Source organism: Argopecten irradians, chromosome 2 (genome assembly GCF_041381155.1).
Source record: "Argopecten irradians isolate NY chromosome 2, Ai_NY, whole genome shotgun sequence".
Lineage (NCBI taxonomy): Eukaryota > Metazoa > Mollusca > Bivalvia > Pectinida > Pectinidae > Argopecten > Argopecten irradians.
This window is the reverse complement of record NC_091135.1, coordinates 4,987,185-5,007,728: the sequence shown is the minus strand read 5'-3', so window position 1 is coordinate 5,007,728 and position 20,544 is coordinate 4,987,185. Positions and strand designations below refer to the sequence as shown.

At 41.6% G+C, this 20,544-nt stretch overlaps 1 protein-coding gene across 1 annotated transcript in view; it reads left to right on the top strand.

The window, feature by feature from the left end:
- The window catches only part of LOC138313707 (ATP-dependent RNA helicase DDX42-like), a 32,544-nt gene extending 14,578 nt beyond the window's left edge, over positions 1–17,966 (top strand). Inside the window, 10 exon segments of the mRNA XM_069254045.1 lie at positions 6,741–6,840; positions 7,301–7,348; positions 7,607–7,704; positions 8,554–8,632; positions 15,134–15,262; positions 15,551–15,675; positions 16,080–16,187; positions 17,317–17,409; positions 17,411–17,428; positions 17,744–17,966. Of these exon segments, the coding sequence (XP_069110146.1) occupies positions 6,741–6,840; positions 7,301–7,348; positions 7,607–7,704; positions 8,554–8,632; positions 15,134–15,262; positions 15,551–15,675; positions 16,080–16,187; positions 17,317–17,409; positions 17,411–17,428; positions 17,744–17,902 (957 nt within the window). The 3' untranslated portion in view covers positions 17,903–17,966.
- Positions 17,967–20,544: the final 2,578 nt, after the last annotated feature.

The following is a 20,544-nucleotide window of genomic DNA, read 5'->3' as shown; positions in this document are numbered from 1 at the left end:
TACACCGGTGTGTACTGGGTAATTAGTGGGAGGGGAGGATATAGTGGTTATATTTGGGGACAAAGGCGTGTCAGGATGGGGCTGAAATTATCGTGGCTACACCGGTGTGTACTGGGTAATTAGTGGGAGGGGAGGATATAATGGTTATATCTGGGGACAAAGGCGTGTCAGGAGGGAGCTGAAATTATCGTGGCTACACCGGTGTGTACTGGGTAATTAGTGGGAGGGGAGGATAATGGTTATATCTGGGGACAAAGGCGTGTCAGGAGGGAGCTGAAATTATCGTGGCTACACCGGTGTGTACTGGGTAATTAGTGGGAGGGGAGGATATATGGTTATATCTGGGGACAAAGGCGTGTCAGGAGGGAGCTGAAATTATCGTGGCTACACCGGTGTGTACTGGGTAATTAGTGGGAGGGGAGGATAGTGGTTATATCTGGGGACAAAGGCGTGTCAGGAGGGAGCTGAAATTATCGTGGCTACACCGGTATGTACTGGGTAATTAGTGGGAGGGGAGGATATAATGGTTATATCTGGGGACAAAGGCATGTCAGGAGGGAGCTGAAATTATCGTGGCTACACCGGTGTGTACTGGGTAATTAGTGGGAGGGGAGGATATAATGGTTATATCTGGGGACAAAGGCGTGTCAGGAGGGGGCTGAAATTATCGTGGCTACACCGGTGTGTACTGGGTAATTAGTGGGAGGGAGGATATAATGGTTATATCTGGGGACAAAGGCGTGTCAGGAGGGAGCTGAAATTATCGTGGCTACACCGGTGTGTACTGGGTAATTAGTGGGAGGGGAGGATATATGGTTATATCTGGGGACAAAGGCGTGTCAGGAGGGGGCTGAAATTATCGTGGCTACAATGGTGTGTACTGGGTAATTAGAGGGAGGGGAGGATATAGTGGTTATATCTGGGGACAAAGGTGTGTCAACAGGGGCTGAAATTATAGGGGCTACACCGGTGTGTACTGGGTAATTAGAGGGAGGGGAGGATATAGTGGTTATATCTGGGGACAAAGGCGTGTCAGGAGGGGGCTGAAATTATAGGGGCTACACCAGTATGTACTGGGTAATTAAAGGGAGGGGAGGATATAGTGGTTATATCTGGGGACAAAGGCGTGTCAGTAGGGGGCTGAAATTATTGTGGCTACACCGGTGTGTACTGGGTAATTAGAGGGAGGGGAGGATATAGTGGTTATATCTGGGGACAAAGGTGTGTCAGCAGGGGGCTGAAATTATTGTGGCTACACCGGTGTGTACTGGGTAATTAGAGGGAGGGGAGGATATAGTGGTTATATCTGGGGACAAAGGCGTGTCAACAGGGGGCTGAAATTATAGGGGCTACACCGGTGTGTACTGGGTAATTAGAGGGAGGGGAGGATATAGTGGTTATATCTGGGGACAAAGGCGTGTCAACAGGGGGCTGGAATATATAGGGGGCTACACCGGTATGTACTGGGTAATTAGAGGGAGGGGAGGATATAGTGGTTATATCTGGGGACAAAGGTGCGTGTCAACAGGGGGCTGAAATTATAGGGGCTACACCGGTGTGTACTGGGTAATTAGAGGGAGGGGAGGATATAGTGGTTATATCTGGGGATAAAGGTGTGTCAGGAGGGGACTGAAAATTATAGGGGCTACACCAGTGTGTACTGGGTAATTAGAGGGAGGGGAGGATATAGTGGTTATATCTGGGGACAAAGGTGTGTCAACAGGGGGCTGAAAATTATCGTGGCTACACCGGTGTGTACTGGGTAATTAGAGGGAGGGGAGGATATAGTGGTTATATCTGGGGACAAAGGTGTGTCAGCAGGGGGCTGAAATTATAGGGGCTACACCGGTGTGTGTGGGGTAATTAGAGGGAGGGGAGGATATAGTGGTTATATCTGGGGATAAAGGCGTGTCAGCAGGGGGCTGAAATTATTGTGGCTACACCGGTGTGTACTGAGTAATTAGAGGGAGGGGAGGATATAGTGGTTATATCTGGGGACAAAGGCGTGTCAGCAGGGGGCTGAAATTATCGTGGCTACACCGGTGTGTACTGGGTAATTAGAGGGAGGGGAGGATATAGTGGTTATATCTGGGGATAAAGGTGTGTCAGGAGGGGACTGAAATTATCGTGGCTACACCGGTGTGTACTGGGTAATTAGAGGGAGGGGAGGATATAGTGGTTATATCTGGGGACAAAGGTGTGTCAACAGGGGGCTGAAATTATCGTGGCTACGTACACCGGTGTGTACTGTACTGGGTAATTAGAGGGAGGGGAGGATATAGTGGTTATATCTGGGGATAAAGGCATGTCTGGAGGGGAGCTGAAAATATAGGGGCTACACCAGTGTGTACTGGGTAATTAGAGGGAGGGGAGGATATAGTGGTTATATCTGGGGACAAAGGTGTGTCAGCAGGGGGCTGGAATATATAGGGGCTACACCAGTATGTACTGGGTAATTAGAGGGAGGGGAGGATATAGTGGTTATATCTGGGGACAAAGGCGTGTCAACAGGGGGCTGGAATATATAGGGGCTACACCAGTATGTACTGGGTAATTAGTGGGAGGGGAGGATATAGTGGTTATATCTGGGGACAAAGACGTATCAGGAGGGAGCTGAAATCATTGTGGCTACACCGGTGTGTACTGGGTAATTAGTGGGAGGGGAGGATATAGTGGTTATATCTGGGGACAAAGGCATGTCAGCAGGGAGCTGAAATTATAGGGGCTACACCAGTGTGTACTTGGTAATTAGAGGGAGGGGAGGATATAGTGGTTATATCTGGGGACAAAGGCATGTCAGGAGGGGGCTGGAATTATAGGGGCTACACAGTGTGTACTGGGTAATTAGAGGGAGGGGAGGATATAGTGGTTATATCTGGGGATAAAGGTGTGTCAACAGGGGGCTGAAATTATCGTGGCTACACCGGTGTGTACTGGGTAATTAGAGGGAGGGGAGGATATAGTGGTTATATCTGGGGACAAAGGCGTGTCAGCAGGGGGCTGAAATTATCGTGGCTACACCGGTTGTGTACTGGGTAATTAGTGGGAGGGGAGGATATAATGGTTATATCTGGGGACAAAGGCGTGTCAGGAGGGGGCTGAAATTATCGTGGCTACACCGGTGTGTACTGGGTAATTAGAGGGAGGGAGGATATGGTGGTTATATCTGGGGACAAAGGCGTGTCAGGAGGGGGCTGAAATTATAGGGGCTACACCGGTGTGTACTGGGTAATTAGAGGGAGGGGAGGATATAGTGGTTATATCTGGGGACAAAGGCGTGTCAGGAGGGGGCTGAAATTATAGGGGCTACACCAGTATGTACTGGGTAATTAAAGGGAGGGGAGGATATAGTGGTTATATCTGGGGACAAAGGCGTGTCAGTAGGGGGCTGAAATTATTGTGGCTACACCGGTGTGTACTGGGTAATTAGAGGGAGGGAGGATATAGTGGTTATATCTGGGGACAAAGGTGTGTGTCAGCAGGGGGCTGAAATTATTGTGGCTACACCGGTGTGTGTACTGGGTAATTAGAGGGAGGGGAGGATATAGTGGTTATATCTGGGGACAAAGGCGTGTCAACAGGGGGCTGAAATTATAGGGGCTACACCGGTGTGTACTGGGTAATTAGAGGGAGGGGAGGATATAGTGGTTATATACTGGGGACAAAGGCGTGTCAACAGGGGGCTGGAATATATAGGGGCTACACCAGTATGTACTGGGTAATTAGAGGGAGGGGAGGATATAGTGGTTATATCTGGGGACAAAGGTGTGTCAACAGGGGGCTGAAATTATAGGGGCTACACCGGTGTGTACTGGGTAATTAGAGGGAGGGGAGGATATAGTGGTTATATCTGGGGATAAAGGTGTGTCAGGAGGGGGACTGAAATTATAGGGGCTACACCGGTGTGTACTGGGTAATTAGAGGGAGGGGAGGATATAGTGGTTATATCTGGGGACAAAGGAGCGGGTGTGTCAACAGGGGGCTGAAATTATCGTGGCTACACCGGTGTGTACTGTGTAATTAGAGGGAGGGGAGGATATAGTGGTTATATCTGGGGACAAAGGTGTGTCAGCAGGGGGCTGAAATTATAGGGGCTACACCGGTGTGTACTGGGTAATTAGAGGGAGGGGAGGATATAGTGGTTATATCTGGGGATAAAGGCGTTGTCAGCAGGGGGCTGAAATTATTGTGGCTACACCGGTGTGTACTGAGTAATTAAGAGGGAGGGGAGGATATAGTGGTTATATCTGGGGACAAAGGCGTGTCAGCAGGGGGCTGAAATTATCGTGGCTACACCGGTGTGTACTGGGTAATTAGAGGGAGGGGAGGATATAGTGGTTATATCTGGGGATAAAGGTGTGTCAGGAGGGGACTGAAGATTATCGTGGCTACACCGGTGTGTACTGGGTAATTAGAGGGAGGGGAGGATATAGTGGTTATATTTCTGGGGATAAAGGCATGTCTGGAGGGAGCTGAAAATATAGGGGCTACACCAGTGTGTACTGGGTAATTAGAGGGAGGGGAGGATATAGTGGTTATATCTGGGGACAAAGGCATGTCAGGAGGGGGCTGGAATTATAGGGGCTACACAGTGTGTACTGGGTAATTTAGAGGGAGGGGAGGATATAGTGGTTATATCTGGGGACAAAGGTATGTCAGGAGGGGGCTGGAATTATAGGGGCTACACAGTATGTACTGGGTAATTAGAGGGAGGGGAGGATATTAGTGGTTATATCTGGGGATAAAGGCATGTCAGGAGGGGGCTGGGAAGGAAGTATAGGGGCTACACAGTATGTACTGGGTAATTAGAGGGAGGGGAGGATATAGTGGTTATATCTGGGGACAAAGGCATGTCAGGAGGGGGCTGGAATTATAGGGGCTACACAGTATGTACTGGGTAATTAGAGGGAGGGGAGGATATATAGTGGTTATATCTGGGGACAAAGGCGTGTCAGCAGGGGACTGAAATTATTGTGGCTACACCGGTGTGTACTGGGTAATTAAAGGGAAGGAGGATATAGTGGTTACATCTGGGGACAAAGGCGTGTCAGGTGGGGGCTGAAATTATTGTGGCTACACCGGTGTGTGTACTGGGTAATTAGAGGGAGGGGAGGATATAGTGGTTATATCTGGGGACAAAGGTGTGTCAGCAGGGGGCTGAAATTATAGGGGCTACACCGGTGTGTATGCTGGGTAATTAGAGGGAGGGGAGGATATAGTGGTTATATCTGGGGACAAAGGTGTGTGTCAGCAGGGGGCTGAAATTATAGGGGCTACACCAGTGTGTAACTGGGTAATTAGTGGGAGGGGAGGATATAGTGGTTATATCTGGGGACAAAGGCGTGTCAGGAGGGAACCGAAATAATCATTACTTCACCGGTGTGTACTGGGTTATTAGTGGGAGGGAGGATATAATGGTTATATCTGGGGACAAAGGCGTGTCAGGAGGGGGCTGAAATTATAGGGCTACACCGGTGTGTACTGGGTAATTAGAGGGGGGGGGGAGGATATAGTGGTTATATCTGGGGACAAAGGCGTGTCAGGAGGGAGCTGGAATTATAGGGGCTACACCAGTATGTACTGGGTAATTAGAGGGAGAGGAGGATATAGTGGTTATATCTGGGGACAAAGGTGTGTCAGCAGGGGGCTGAAATTATAGGGGCTACACCGGTGTGTACTGGGTAATTAGAGGGAGGGGAGGATATAGTGGTTATATCTGGGGACAAAGGTGTGTGTCAGCAGGGGGCTGAAATTATAGGGGGCTACACCGGTGTGTACTGGGTAATTAGTGGGAGGGGAGGATATAGTGGTTATATCTGGGGACAAAGGCGTGTCAGGAGGGAGCTGGAATTATAGGGGCTACACCAGTATGTACTGGGTAATTAGAGGGAGAGGAGGATATAGTGGTTATATCTGGGGACAAAGGTGTGTCAGCAGGGGGCTGAAATTATAGGGGCTACACCGGTGTGTACTGGGTAATTAGAGGGAGGGGAGGATATAGTGGTTATATCTGGGGACAAAGGTGTGTGTGTCAGCAGGGGGCTGAAATTATAGGGGCTACACCGGTGTGTACTGGGTAATTAGTGGGAGGGGAGGATATAGTGGTTATATTCTGGGGACAAAGTTATATTAGGAGGGAGCCGAATTTATTTTTGCTACGCTAGTATGTACTGGGTAATTAGGGGGAGGGGAGGATAGTGGTTATATCTTGGGACAAAGCTATGTCAGGAGGGAGCCGAAATTATCTTTGCTACACTGGTGTGTACTGGGTAATTAGAGGGAGAGGGGGGATATAGTGGTTATATCTGGGGACTAAGTTATATTTAGGAGGGAGCCAAAATCATGGTGGCTACACCTATTCTGAATTATGGGATAGAGAGTTCCGAGGGAGGGTTGGGGTTGGAAGGAGAGAGAAAAGTATGTGTTGAAATGTGGTAGTAACAGAGATTGCAATAGATGAATGATATCCAACGCTGTAGCTAGACATCCATTAGATACTTTTACTCCCAGTTAATAAAATCAGACTCATGGGATTGCAAGGATGTTTGAATGATCAGTTTTGGGTCAATGTCATAACATAAGGATTCATGGATTCACTTTTTCTTCACAAAATTATGTGCAGTATGTATTTGTCCATAGTAGTTTGTGTTCATACAAAAAGCCATGTACATCATTCTTTTTTCACACCTTTTTGGCATTATAGTGTAATTATTTGTAATATTTCTTCATGTTATTTGCAGGGTCGTTTGATAGACCTGATAAAGAAGAAATCAACTAACCTCCAGCGTGTTACATATCTGGTATATGATGAGGCAGATCGCATGTTTGATATGGGATTTGGTAAGTAGAGATAAATATGTTACTGAAGAGGGTCTGGGGAAGATAAAGGGTTTGGTTTGATTTAACGTCTTATCGACAGCGCGAGGGTTATTTAAGGACATGCCATGTTCAGGAGGTAAAGGAAAGCCAGAGTATTGCGAGAAAAAACTGTAACCTGTGGTCAGTACCTGGCTGAACTGCCCCACAGGGGTTTCTAACTCGTGACCCAGCGTTGGAGATAATATATCTGGACGCCTCAATCACTACACCATTGCAGCCTCTGAGAATAAGGAAATGGGGCTATGAGGGGAGTAGAAGTGCTAAATTAAAAATCTATTAGGGATGAAAATTACAAGAAAAAATTAACAGTTAAATATTGAAAACAGCAGATTTCAAATATGTATTTATGTCATAATTGTAGAGAGTTATCATAATTCAGTGTTTGATGACTGTATGGCTTTGTTCTTTTACCATGTTCCAGAACCTCAAGTCCGATCAATAGCTAACCATGTAAGAAAGGACCGACAATGTAAGCCTCTCATTTGTAATTTACATAAAATCTTTATAAGTTGATGTCTAGTTATCAAATTAATACAGAAATTGAATTGTTGTGTTATTTGCACACCAATTATTTTGTTTAATTTTATGCAGATGTGATAACAAGAAAATAATTTCACAAATAAGAGTACATAATTTACTTTAATATTTACTGAGAAATAAAAACATATCTTTGATTTAGTTGTGTCATTTACCTGGTATTAATTGTCACTTGGTTTGTTGGTTTCAGCTTTGCTCTTCAGTGCTACATTTAAGAAGAAGGTGGAGCGCCTGGCTAGGGACATACTCCTTGATCCCATCAGGGTGGTTCAGGGAGAGGCAGGGGAGGTAAGTCTTGTTGAACATTATTTAATTTAAGGAGCAGTTATATTGGGTACAGGACCCAATTTCATGAACATTCCTTAACTTTAAGGAATTCCTTAACTTATATTTCCCCATAAAAATGCATTACAAAAGTTAAGGGAAAATCTTAAGTTAAGGAGCATTCCTTAAAATCTGTAATGCTTTCCAATGGAAAATTTTAAGTTAAGGGATTCCTTAAATTTGAGGAAATGTTCATGAAACTGGGGCCAGGTTGTTGGTAATCTTAGCAGTTTTGAGCTGTCAATCTTAGATATAAGATGATGGGTGTATAGTGTTGTGCTAGGTAAAAATTAGAGAAGAACTTGTTAAATACCTATATGTTTTTACTAGATGTTTTGAGAAAAATAATGGATAATGAATGTAGTTGAAACACTAAACATGGTCAACAATTAAACATGTCCATAAGCTTGAGGTATCCATCCAAGTGGTGACAAGTTTTGTAATCAAAGGTAATTGATGGGTTGGCTAGGAAAGCTTTCGGATAGTAGATGTAAATATTAAATATATTAGTATTAATGGGAGAATGGATATTTATAGACGGATGAATCTCTATCATTAGAATAGTTCCATCAAGTTTCCAAGGAAAGGAATGCAAACATCACCAAGATAGATATGCATGTTCAATATGTGATTTAAGAAATTATCTAGACAGACATTTCGTTTTGCCATCTTTAATATTTACAATTGTCATGTTACAATTCTTGTTAATGTCATATAAATCAAGTAACAAAAATAACATGAGCTTAGTGACACGTGGATAAAGTCTTAATTGAAATGTTTATGAATAAATAAGCCATGTTAATTAATTTCTAGGCTAATGAAGATGTAAACACAGTATATAGAAGTATTACCAGCTGGACCTGCCAAGTGGACGTGGCTCGTCAAAAACCTCGTCAGATTTACCTCAAGTATGTTTTTTTTATCTGAATAGTGCAAAGTTGACTGTCTAGAAAAAAACTAAAACCAATCAAAAATAATCATTTAAGAATAATAATAAGATGTCTCGACATATTACCACAAGCCCTCCACCTCTGGGTTGCGAGTTTGAATACCATGTGGGGCAGTTGCCAGGTACTGACCGCTGGTCGGTGGTTTTTCTCCAGGTACTCCACAACAAACCTGGCACGTCCTTACATGATCAGGGACAGGACGTTAAAACCATATAAAATCATAAAAATTCATCTGGTTTTTTTTTTTTTATATTGTAATCATTAGGGCTGCCGCGATACAGCAAAGAAGCGTACCACGATATATTGCGATTACAAACCACAACTGTATTGTGATATGTATTGCAATATTTTGACCTTAACATATGTGGTGTCTATTTTGTATGTATTCCATAATAAAAAACACCCTTTACATTATACAAACATACAGTGCTATGATATGTAGTTTTACATCGATTTGAAACCCTGTTGTTGAGTAACAAAAAATGTTCAAATGTGAGGTTCTTGTTTTAAAAAAATACGAGTCTGTTTGTGAAAACGCTAGGGATACAGACGCGATTGTAACCTAATAATGCAATAAACTAAACATGATGATAGTGTCTGCAAATATTTACACTTTTGAACCTAAATAATGAACAAATTTAGACATACAATTGTCCTTGGCAAAATAGAAGCTTATGATCGTGATTTAAACTTCAAAGGGTCTGGTTCTGATCGGCTTGCTTGGCAGTCGTGTGTTGTTTTGACACGTGTGTAGGAAATCTGACGAAAAATGGCCGGCGGGGCGGCGGTACGATGAAGCCTGAATGAAAATAGCTTGGCAAAATCCCTGCAGCCATGTGTCATTTCACCGGGCCTTAAATTGTGTTTAGTTAGAATTATATATTCCGGTTTCGTATTGTTGATTGATGGAGCGAATCTAGCTTCTTGATAATATTTCCTGAATACTATAGCCTAATGTCATATTGTTAGCTCTACCTGGCCCGAAGGGCCGGTGGAGCTTAGTGTCATGGCGCGGCGTCCGTCGTCCACGTCCGTCCGTCAAGTTCCTTCCAATCCTCCGTCCGTCTCAGTCGTCCTCAGTCAGTCCGTCCGTCCGTCGTCCGTCCGTCAACATTTGATTTGAAAATCTTCGCTACTAGTCATAAAGTTCCACATGGATTGTGACCAAAAATTTGGCCACAAACATCCTTGGGTGAGAGGGGAACAGAAACTTGTATAAAATTTTGGCCTATGACCCCCCTGGGGCAGGAGGGGGCGGGGCGGGGCCCCACCCGTACCGCATACCGGGGACCGTAATAGGGGTAATAGAGGTAAAATCCTATAAATCGCTACTTGTCCTAGAGTTCTATCAATGGAATTGTAAAAAAATAAAAAAAACCAAAATTTGGCCACAAATATCCTTGGGGGAAGGGGAACAGAACTTGTATAAATTTTGGCTCTGACCCCCCCAGGGGCAGGTTAAGGGGCGGGGCCCGCAATAGGGGAAATATTGGGTACATCCTATAAATTCGCTACTTGTCCTAGAGTTCTACATGGATTGTAACTCCAAATATTTGGCCACACCACCATATTCCTTGGGGGAAGGGGAACAGGAACTTGTATAAATTTTGGCTCTGACCCCCCAGGGGGCCAGGGAGGGCAGGACCACCCAAACCATCCGCAGGTGGGAGAGGGGCGGGGCCCCACTCCCCCCCAATTGGGGAAGGGGAAAATAGAGGTACATCCTATAAATCGCTAGCATGTCCTAGAGTTCTACATGGATTGTAACCAAAGTTTGGCCACAAAACAAATCCTTGGCGGGCCCAAAGGGTGCTGGGGTAAGGGGAACAGAAGTTGTATATAATTTTGGCTCTCCTGACCCCCCGGGGGGGGCCTGTGAGGGCGGGGGGGGCCTGCCCCTGGTCAAGGGGCGGGGCACCCCCATAGGGGAAAAATAAAAAAAAATTAGAGGTAAATCCTATAAATCGCTACTTGTCCTAGAGTTCTGCATGGATTGTAACCAAAAATTTGGCCACAAACATCTTGGGGGGATGGGAACAGAGAAGGGGGATACAGACACTTGTATAATAAATTTTAGCCCCTCTGACCCACTCCGAGGGGGCCTCGGCAAGGAGGACAAGGGCCCAATCTACAGGAGCGGGGCCGCCCCACCCCCATTAGGGGTAATAGAGGTAAATCCTATAAATCGCTACTTGTCCTAGAGTTTCTACCTGGGATTGTAACCAAATTTGGCCACAAAACATCCCTTGGGGGAACAGGGGGGGAGAACAGAACTTGTATAAAATTTTGGCTCTGACCCCCCCCTGGGGGACAGGAGGGAGCGGGGCCCAAATAGGGGCAAATAGAGGTAAATCCTATTAAATCGCTACTTGTCCTAGAGTTCTGTACATGGATTGTAACCAAATTTGGGCCACAAAATCATCCTTGGGGGAAAGGGGGAACAGAACTTGTATTATGTTAAATTTTGGCTCTGACCCCCCGGGGCCGGCAGGACGGGGCGGGGGCCCAATAGGGGAAATAGAGGTGAAAATTCTATAAATGCGCTACTTGTCCTAGAGTTCTTGCATGGAATTGTAACCAAATTTGGCACACCAAACATACCTTGGGGGGAAGGGGACAACAGAACTTGTTATACTAAATTTTGGCTCTGAACTCCATCAGGGGCACAGGAGGGGCGGGGCCCAATAGGGGGAAATAGAGGTAAGTTAATTATATGAATCGCTACTTGTCCTAGAGTTCTGCATGGATTGTAAACAATTTTGGCTCACACATCCTGGGGGAAGGGGAAACGAATTGTATAATATTTTGGCTCTGATTCCCTGCTAGGCAAGGGGCTGGAGGGGCGGGGCCAATAGGGGAATTAGAGGTAAATCCTATAAATCGCCCATTGTCCTAGAGTTCTGCATGGATTGTCACCAATCTTGGCCACAAAATCCTGCGGAAGGGGAACAGAACTTGTTTATAAAATTTTGGCTCTGAACCCCCCGGGGCAGCGGAGGGGCGGGGCCCAACTAGAGGGTAATAGAGGCTAAAATTAAATCCTATAATCGCTACTCTGTCCTAGGAGGTTACTGCATGGATTGATTGTAACCAAATTTGGCCCACTTACATCCTTGGGTGATAAGGTGGAACAGTACCTTGGTATAAATTTGGCTCTGGACGCCCCGGGGCAAGGTAGGGGCTGGGTCCCGAATAGAGGATAAATAAAGGTAAATTCCTATAAAACGCGCTACGTTCGTCCTAGAGTTCTGCATGGTAGTTGTAACCAAAATGTGGCCTACAAATATCCTGGGGGCAACAGGGAAACAGAGACTTGTATAAGATTTGGCTCTGACGACCCCTGGGTCAGGAGGGGCGGGGCAATAGTGGAAATAGAGGTAAATCCTATAAATTGCTAGCTTGTGTTCCTAGAGTTCTGCATGACTTGTAACCAAAAATTGGCTCCACAAACTTCCTTGGGGGAAGGGGAACAGAAACTTGTATACAGAATTTTGGGCTCTTGACCTCCTGGGGCTGGAGGGGCGGGAGCCCCATATAGGTTACTGGTGTATGTAGAGGTAATTCACTTATAGAAGTAGCTTACGTTGTCCTAAAGTTTGCTGCATGGGATTGTACAAACCAAATTTGGCCTAAAACATCCTTGGGGGACGGGCAACTGAGAACTTGTATAACTTTTGGCTCTGACCCCCAGGGGCAGGAGGGGCGGGAACCACTAGGGAAAATAGAGGTAAAATCCTAGATTATCGGCTACTAGTGTCCTAGAGTTCGATACATGGGATTGTATAACAAATTGGCTACAAAACATCAATTGGGGGATGGGGGATACAGATCTTGTATTAAATTTTGGGCTATGACCCTCCCCAGGGGCAGGAGGGGCGGGGCCCAATAGGGGTAATAGAGGTAAATTCCTATAAAACCGCTATTTGTCCTAGAGCTTCTACAGGGATTGGTAAAGCATATGTTGGCCACATAGTCCCTTGGGGGAAGGGGAACGAGAAACTTGTATATAAATTTTGGCTCTGCCCCCCCGGGGGCATAGGAGGGGCACTGGGGCTCCCAATAGGGTCGTACATAGAGGTAAATCCTATAAATCGCTACTTGTCCTAGAGTTCTACATGGATTGTAACCAAATTTGGCCACAAACATCCTTGGGGGAAGGGGAACAGAACTTGTATAAATTTTGGCTCTGACCCCCCGGGGGCAGGAGGGGCGGGGCCCAATAGGGGAAATAGAGGTAAATCCTATAAATCGCTACTTGTCCTAGAGTTCTACATGGATTGTAACCAAATTTGGCCACAAACATCCTTGGGGGAAGGGGAACAGAACTTGTATAAATTTTGGCTTTGACCCCCGGGGGGCAGGTGGGGCGGGGCCCAATAGGGAAATAAGAGGTAAATATTCAAATTCCTTCAGAAAAGAAATAATGAACCTGTATTCAGAACATGACATTACAAACCAGGTGAGGAGCGATACAGGCCCTCTGGGCCTCTTGTTTATATTCAACGTCATGCAAATGTTTGAATCATTTGAAACATTTATACACGTTAGTTACAAACATTTGACCGACATCTGAATCGATGTGAAAACGAAAGGGATACCCACATGGCTTCATATTATCGGGTAAATGGGAAGAACTAAATACTCAACTTGCTGGTTTGTTTTTAATGAGAAGGAACATTTTAATTATATCAGAATTGAATGAAATTATGATACCAGGTAATATATATCGGTAAAAAAACCTGGTACAGGTAAACACTGTTGTCGACAGGTACAATGTATTTTTTAGGTTGCGTTGCATTGCTATACCCCAATATACCGGTGAACGCGGGCAGCCACTAGTAATATCATACTAGTTTTTATAGGGAGGACAATAGTACCGGTATTTATCCATATTTTCCTCAGATTATTAAACATTGCACTCATTTTTCCCAAGGTCGGGTAGTGTTCTTATATTCGGCACAGTCGAATTCAAATACTCAGAGAAAGATTTAGCTCAATACAAATTACAAGGACAAGAGAGATTGTCTAATGTATAAGTAACTAATTTTTACATTGTTGATACGTTGTATGACTTTTTCAGGTTTAACTTACTCTGTCCTGAGCTATACTGGTGAATCCAATGCGCTATAAATATGCTGTCTCAAGATACTGAAATGATAATATTGATGGGTTTTATCTTGCGGGAAAAGATACAAATAAAAAAAAAGTGAAATTTGTATATTATAGTGTATGTTTCCAAGCCTTTGTTTAAATTTTATATATAATAGAGAATGTTATCAAGACTGTTCAAAATTTTTAGATTCGTAGTAAATTTTTTGTTTGTGCTCTTGAAAATTATGAACTTTTACGAAGAGATAAAACTCATAAGATAAATAGGGACATATAATAAGGCCCTTGTATAAAGGAGGAGATTTCGGCGTAATCCTGTATGAATGAATGTTTATTTCAGTGGGCCTTCTCCATGGTGATAGGGGACAGGTCGAGAGAAACGAGATCATGCACTCAGCATTTCAAACGTAAGGGAGATTTGCCCATCCTGGGTCGCCACAGATTGTTGCAGGTATATAATTGATAATTTGGTAACATGATGAGTTAGATATTCCTCGATATTGTCCATGGGTTACTATCACGCTGTCGTAATATCCAACCTGAAGAACGACTATATCCATAGTAAAACCGAAGGCTCTAATGGGGCTGATAACAGATGAGGCAGTTAGTCTGATCATTGTTGAACCTACCATCAAAAATAATTGAACAACAATACACTGTATGGATTTAAATTTGGGATATCACATCTCTTGTAATCTTCAAAGAAAATCTCTTATACAGGCATGTGATTGGTCAGTTATTTACTCCGCTGAAGTGCTTACAGTTTTCCTTGTTGAGGGTTGGATATAACAACAGTGATAGTAACCCCTGCATTTTTGAGGATTATATGAGAGCTTTGCTTCAATTAAGCATGTTGCTGTCTGTAATTTACTAACCACTAAAAATCACCTATCAACTTAAAAAGATTACAACTTGGTATATAATTTAATTAACTGAAGAAATAAATTATTGTAATTGTATATCATTGAAATCTAATTAAAACTAGAATTATAATTCCGCTCCACTATGATGCTCTTTGTTATGCTTCAAAACCAGATCTAACAACACCCCGGTTTGGGGTCACCTAAGCATGACCCCTAGTTCTAAAATGTCGGAACATCTCGGGACATACTGTTAGCAGTTTATACTTCTAAGAGAATCAAAACCACACCAAAGAATCTATTAGGCCAGGACGCTGAAGTGGCTAACAAAACAGTACAAGGCGTTGTTTAATCTTGTATTGGGGAGCGTAATGTAGAGCATCATCGTGGAGCGGAATTACAAGTCTAATTTAATGAGATTGATATGATCAGTAATTGTGTATATTTGAAATGTCCATGGCTTCATTATAATAGTTAAAATTTGTGTATTGTTGTTTCCAGCTCGAGGTCTTGACATTCCCTACATTAGGACTGTGGTGAACTACGATGTAGCTCGGGACATCGACACACATACACACAGGATAGGACGTACAGGCAGAGCAGGTACAGAAAGTCATAGTAACTTGTAGATATATTAGATCTTTATAATCTTGTGTCTTGAATGGTCAGTGGTGATATCTGTGTGTTATGTGTGTGAATATTTGAATGAAATCAGCTTTAAGTTTTTCTGAAATTAAGATATATCACAATTGCCTGTTACTGTTTTAATACCACTTCATCTTGAATTTGCGTTAGTGATCTTTAGCAAAAATTGTGTGAAAATTGTATCTCACAAAAATAAAGTTATTTACAGTATACCTGTACAATTATCAATTTGTATTTTTTAACCAGGTGAGAAGGGCTATGCGTATACGCTGCTGACGGAAAAAGACAAAGACTTTGCTGGTCCTCTTGTGAGAAACATGGAGGTGGCCAATCAATATGTACCTAAAGCCCTGATGGACCTAGCACTGCAGGTATGTTGGTCACTTACATATACATACCACTAGTAGTAATCAGATCAGAATGAGGCTAATTCACATACTACGCGATACTTTGATAACGTTAACGTGTGGAACTAATGGTTAAATGGAATGACGTTAAAAGATGCTTATCCTCCACACACGTCATTTTCGCGCTGGAAGATTTCAAAGAGTTGCCTCCCATCACCATTCTGGAGATACAAGTCCCGCACAAACGTTATCGGGTATCACATGGTACATGAATTTGTTCCATTGTTTAGAACTGTGTCCTGCTAATACCTTCTTTGCTGAAAAAGTTTTCATATACATTGGCATAAATTCAAACTTTTAATTTTAAATAAATAAATAACCATATTGAAAAATGTTTCTTTATCGCCCTCTTTATTTGTACTTTGTAGAATCCATGGTTTAATAAAAGCAGATTCAAGCAAGGAAAAGGAAAGAAACTCAATGTTGGAGGCAAAGGTCTAGGCTTCAAAGAACGACCAGGGTTAGGAGCAGAATCAGTAAGTGACTTTATTTGGGGGAAAAAATTGAGCCAGATTTAAGAGATCTGTTGCGATCATATTTTGTATGCAGATTTTGTCTCAAAAAAAGTACATTATCACAGACAATATAATAATGACTTCTGTTAATTGGTTGAAATGATAATTATAAATATAACGACCTTTTAAAAAAAAATATTATTAATACAACGCGACTAGCGTTTGTAATTAATGCTATTTCGGTTTACCGATAATGTGGTAGAACTGAGTATGGACTTGCCCCAGCACAAGACATCTAGTGGTTGACTCTCTTGAAACAATTCAGATTCATAAACTTCCATTACATAAATTCCCTTATTCATGTGAATAATAATACCTTTGGGCCGCAATCAGTATGTCATGCGGAAGACTGCCTTCTGATTGGTTAGAATACACAGAGTAGTGGTATAGAATTACACCAGGTGTGTTAATATATAATACACAGCCCAAATGTTGCCTGCTGGTGAAATCCTCAGTCCCAATCTTACAGATAAGATCTCTTGTTAATGATAATTTGTCGCATAATTAGACTTACTATTCTAAGGCTTAGTAGACAATAAGAGTTTTAAAGTAAACTAATCATATGCCCTTTTTGTGTACTTTAAAATAATGTATTTAACGAATGTATAAACACAGATCTGAGGGTAAAGGCAAAATAACTTATAGGGCTGCCCTCACTATGTGCATGGTTTTACCAAAATAAGTGTATGTGGCAACTATAAGGAAACAAGAGTATATTAAGGATAAAAATCTCATTTTAATGAAAGACTTGTTTTCTTTGTAATTTTCTTGTGTAGGAACTTTAATTTAAGAAAAAATGTCAAACAAAAACATATGTAATTATTTTTTTTTTTTTTTTTTTTCTGTGATCCCAGTTGAATGTTCATTGAAATAATTTGATATTAAAGTCTTCATAATATTGGTTTATTTTATTTAGATTTTTGGAAATTCAGATTTGGATGTTCATTCTATATTTCTGTTTTCTGCTGCGTTGTATTTGCAGTACTTTGAGTACTATTGATTTTATTACATGTTGATTAGTGATTTTGAGACTAAATCTTTAAAAACTATATAAGTTGTAATAGAGTTATCTCCCTTGTGTCCTATCCAGTGTAACCATAGAACCCAAGACTCGACCAGTATGGCTAGTTTCCGAGGAGTGGGTACATCCAGCCGGTCCCTCAGAGTGATCGCATGGTCTGCCCATGAAACAAGCCTTCTCTGTAAGTAAAACCTTTCTCTAGCAGAATCTCTTAATCTTTATCAAATAATAAATGTTCTTTTGAAATTATTTAGCTATTAATCTCATGATCAATTAGTAATAAAATTATTAGATTTTGTTATTAGACCATTAATTAATGTAAAATAAACTAATTGAATTTGAATTGATTTGAAAATCTTATGTTTGATTTTAAAGATGAAGTTCTATTTCATCTTCTTTTAAATGCATTCCCCTTCCTCTCTTCCTCTCACCCACTTGTCACCCAGTGATATTAGATATACATCTGACTTTTATCATGTTTTGTGATATTTTGTAGGCCCAGTTCAGATCCAACTTTGTGGCAGCTGCTGATAATATAGTACCACAGAAAACAGGACATATTTTAGAGCCGCTGAACGCGACGCGAAATCCTCCACCCCAAGAATCCTCAGAGGAACCTAGCAACAAACGTAAAAAACGGTCGCGATGGGACTGATCGATAAAAAAAGACAGAATTAATGTTAATGTATTACATGTCATAGAGTTTAACAGCAGACGTAGGGTCCCTTCCAGGATGTATGGTCCCCTGTCCTGATCAGATGTATGGTCCTGCCTGATAGGATTATATTGCATTGTACATGTTGGTCCTTGCTGATGTGACGATGATGCCTGGTTATCAGTTAGACATATTCTGACTCACCAAGGGTCGCTGTTTGATGCCCAGTCGGTTCCAGATCAGATTACCATGCTCTTCTGGTGTATGGCTGGCTACAGAGAAACATGTTAGACTATCCAAATTAATGATTAAATCTCAGCAGATAGGAATGACATGTCACACATGTGGATAGAGGATACTGGATCTGTGAATTATTTAAAGTTTCTTAACACCTGGGGAAAAGACATGTCAAATTCACTACCCACATGATCATAATTCAGTCATCACGTGTGACAATCATCCTGGAAGAGTGTGAATTATCTCCTCAGCTCAAAAGACTTTATTTTGTAAAACAAAAGCTCTCACAGAAACATATGTGTATTGATGTGAGAGAGGCATACGATTGATCATGATCTTAGCCATCGTTAATCCAAATCAAGATTACTCTTGTAAATTATGGGCATATTTTATAATTCATCATACTATGTGATATTTTTGGTTGTTCTGATATTAACAGTCTTGAGTCTTGCATCTTGGCTTGCAGTTAAATTTCCATACAACAACTTGTCTCAATTTGACCATCATCCTCGTATTCCAGGGGGTTCCGGATCACGTTACAATCTCTTATCAACCCATGGATATCTCATAGTAAACTCCTGGAGGCAACAGAATAGAAACAGGTTATTTTAGTTCATACTCACTGTGGTGACTGTGTCGGCTTGTTATGTTAGGCGTCGCTCTCGCTCATATTGTTAAAGGAAATCTATGCTAGCCTGTGGATTGGTCGCAAATTTTTTCCCTATATATATAATAGAGAGCTGCCTTCATTTCATCTATGACCTATGGGTGTAGAGATTGTTAAGCCGGAACTTTTGTATAGGAGTAGTTCGAGGATGAGACAAAGACTTATATGTTTATGCATTGGTAATTTCATGTCTTCAGACTGTGTGTGCATTTAGGTGAAACATTTAGTGTTTAAAAGGAGAAACACATTTCAGATACCAAATCACAGGCATAATATGTCAATGTAAAGTGTTGATAATAGATGGTAGATAATAAACATCCTAGTGATAGGTGACAGAAGAGGCAATATGTTAGCTCTATAGTTTATCCAGACATGGTACCGACACTAAATAATCTGTGCAATACACATGTGCTCTAGATTTTTACAGTCGATAGAATATATGTATCAAGTGCATGTTATCTAAAGATTTTTTTTTTCAAAATCACTTGCATCTTGGAGAGATAGATCATTATGTTGTAACATTTGGGTCTTCTAATTTATTGTGTTTTTATTATACATATTAATAAGTTTGTAACAGTGCTTTTCCCAATGTTCAATTTGTGTAAAATATAATGAGTACTTTCTTGACATCTGAGTATTTAAGTTGAGAGAATGAACATCACTGGTTGTGATTTTGAAGAGAATGCATTACATTAATTGGATTATATCATTGTATCACCATATCCATCATTTATGTAATTCACAAGACTCTATTGCCTTCATCAATAAAAAAGTGTGTGTGGTTCAGCAGCAATTTAAATTTCAATATTCATTATAGATATAGAAACAGACCAGATTGAGAACTTCATTTCTTTAGATTAAATATAACAAAATGAATACATGTATATATATTGTCCATTTCAAAGTTTAATTTAACAGGAAGCACTGTAATCAAAAGTATTTTGCATGGGTGATATTTATTTTTCTCACAATAGCTTTGGTTTGTTGGTGTTTTGTATAGTATTATGTAGCAGGACAGGACTAAAGGTCTGGCCTCTACATTTTCTCTCCACTTGTTACAGTTGTATCATTTTTTTTTTAATCATGTGCCAATTTGTGTGGTGATGGAAAGAAGCTCAAGAAACAAATTAGCAACCAATGACATCCAACAAGTACATACAATGTAAACATAATTAATATTTAAATTGCTGAGTGCTAGTGGTACAGGAAATTATTAACTTCCATTCTAATATTTGAGAGGTTACTTCCCTTAGATTGATGGTACTAGCTTCAAAATCATGCTCAATTAAAAAAATATTTTAAAGATAGCTTCTTGCATGTCCACCTTAAATCAATACATAGGTCAATGTTTAATCATCTACTTGTATTTTTCTAGATAAATAACTGAAATTTTGAATGAGTGGATGTCATTCGTATCACCCTATTTATAGAAGTCATCGACCAGTGCTGGTACATACAAAAAATGTATGTAAACCGTCGGATGTAAATGTTTGGTAATGATGTGTGTGTACATGTGTGACATTCTGATACACGTGAATTATTTCCCTCCAGTTTACTTTGGACTCATGGTATAACTTGACTGCAAATGAAGGGAAACTTTAGTTTCTAGTCCATGCTGCCGATGTTCACAGTCTACACTAACCTGGTCACTACAGTAATTTTGACACATATTCCACATCATATGAATATCTAATGCTTATACAACCAAATTTCATTCAGTCTGGACATTTGTCATACA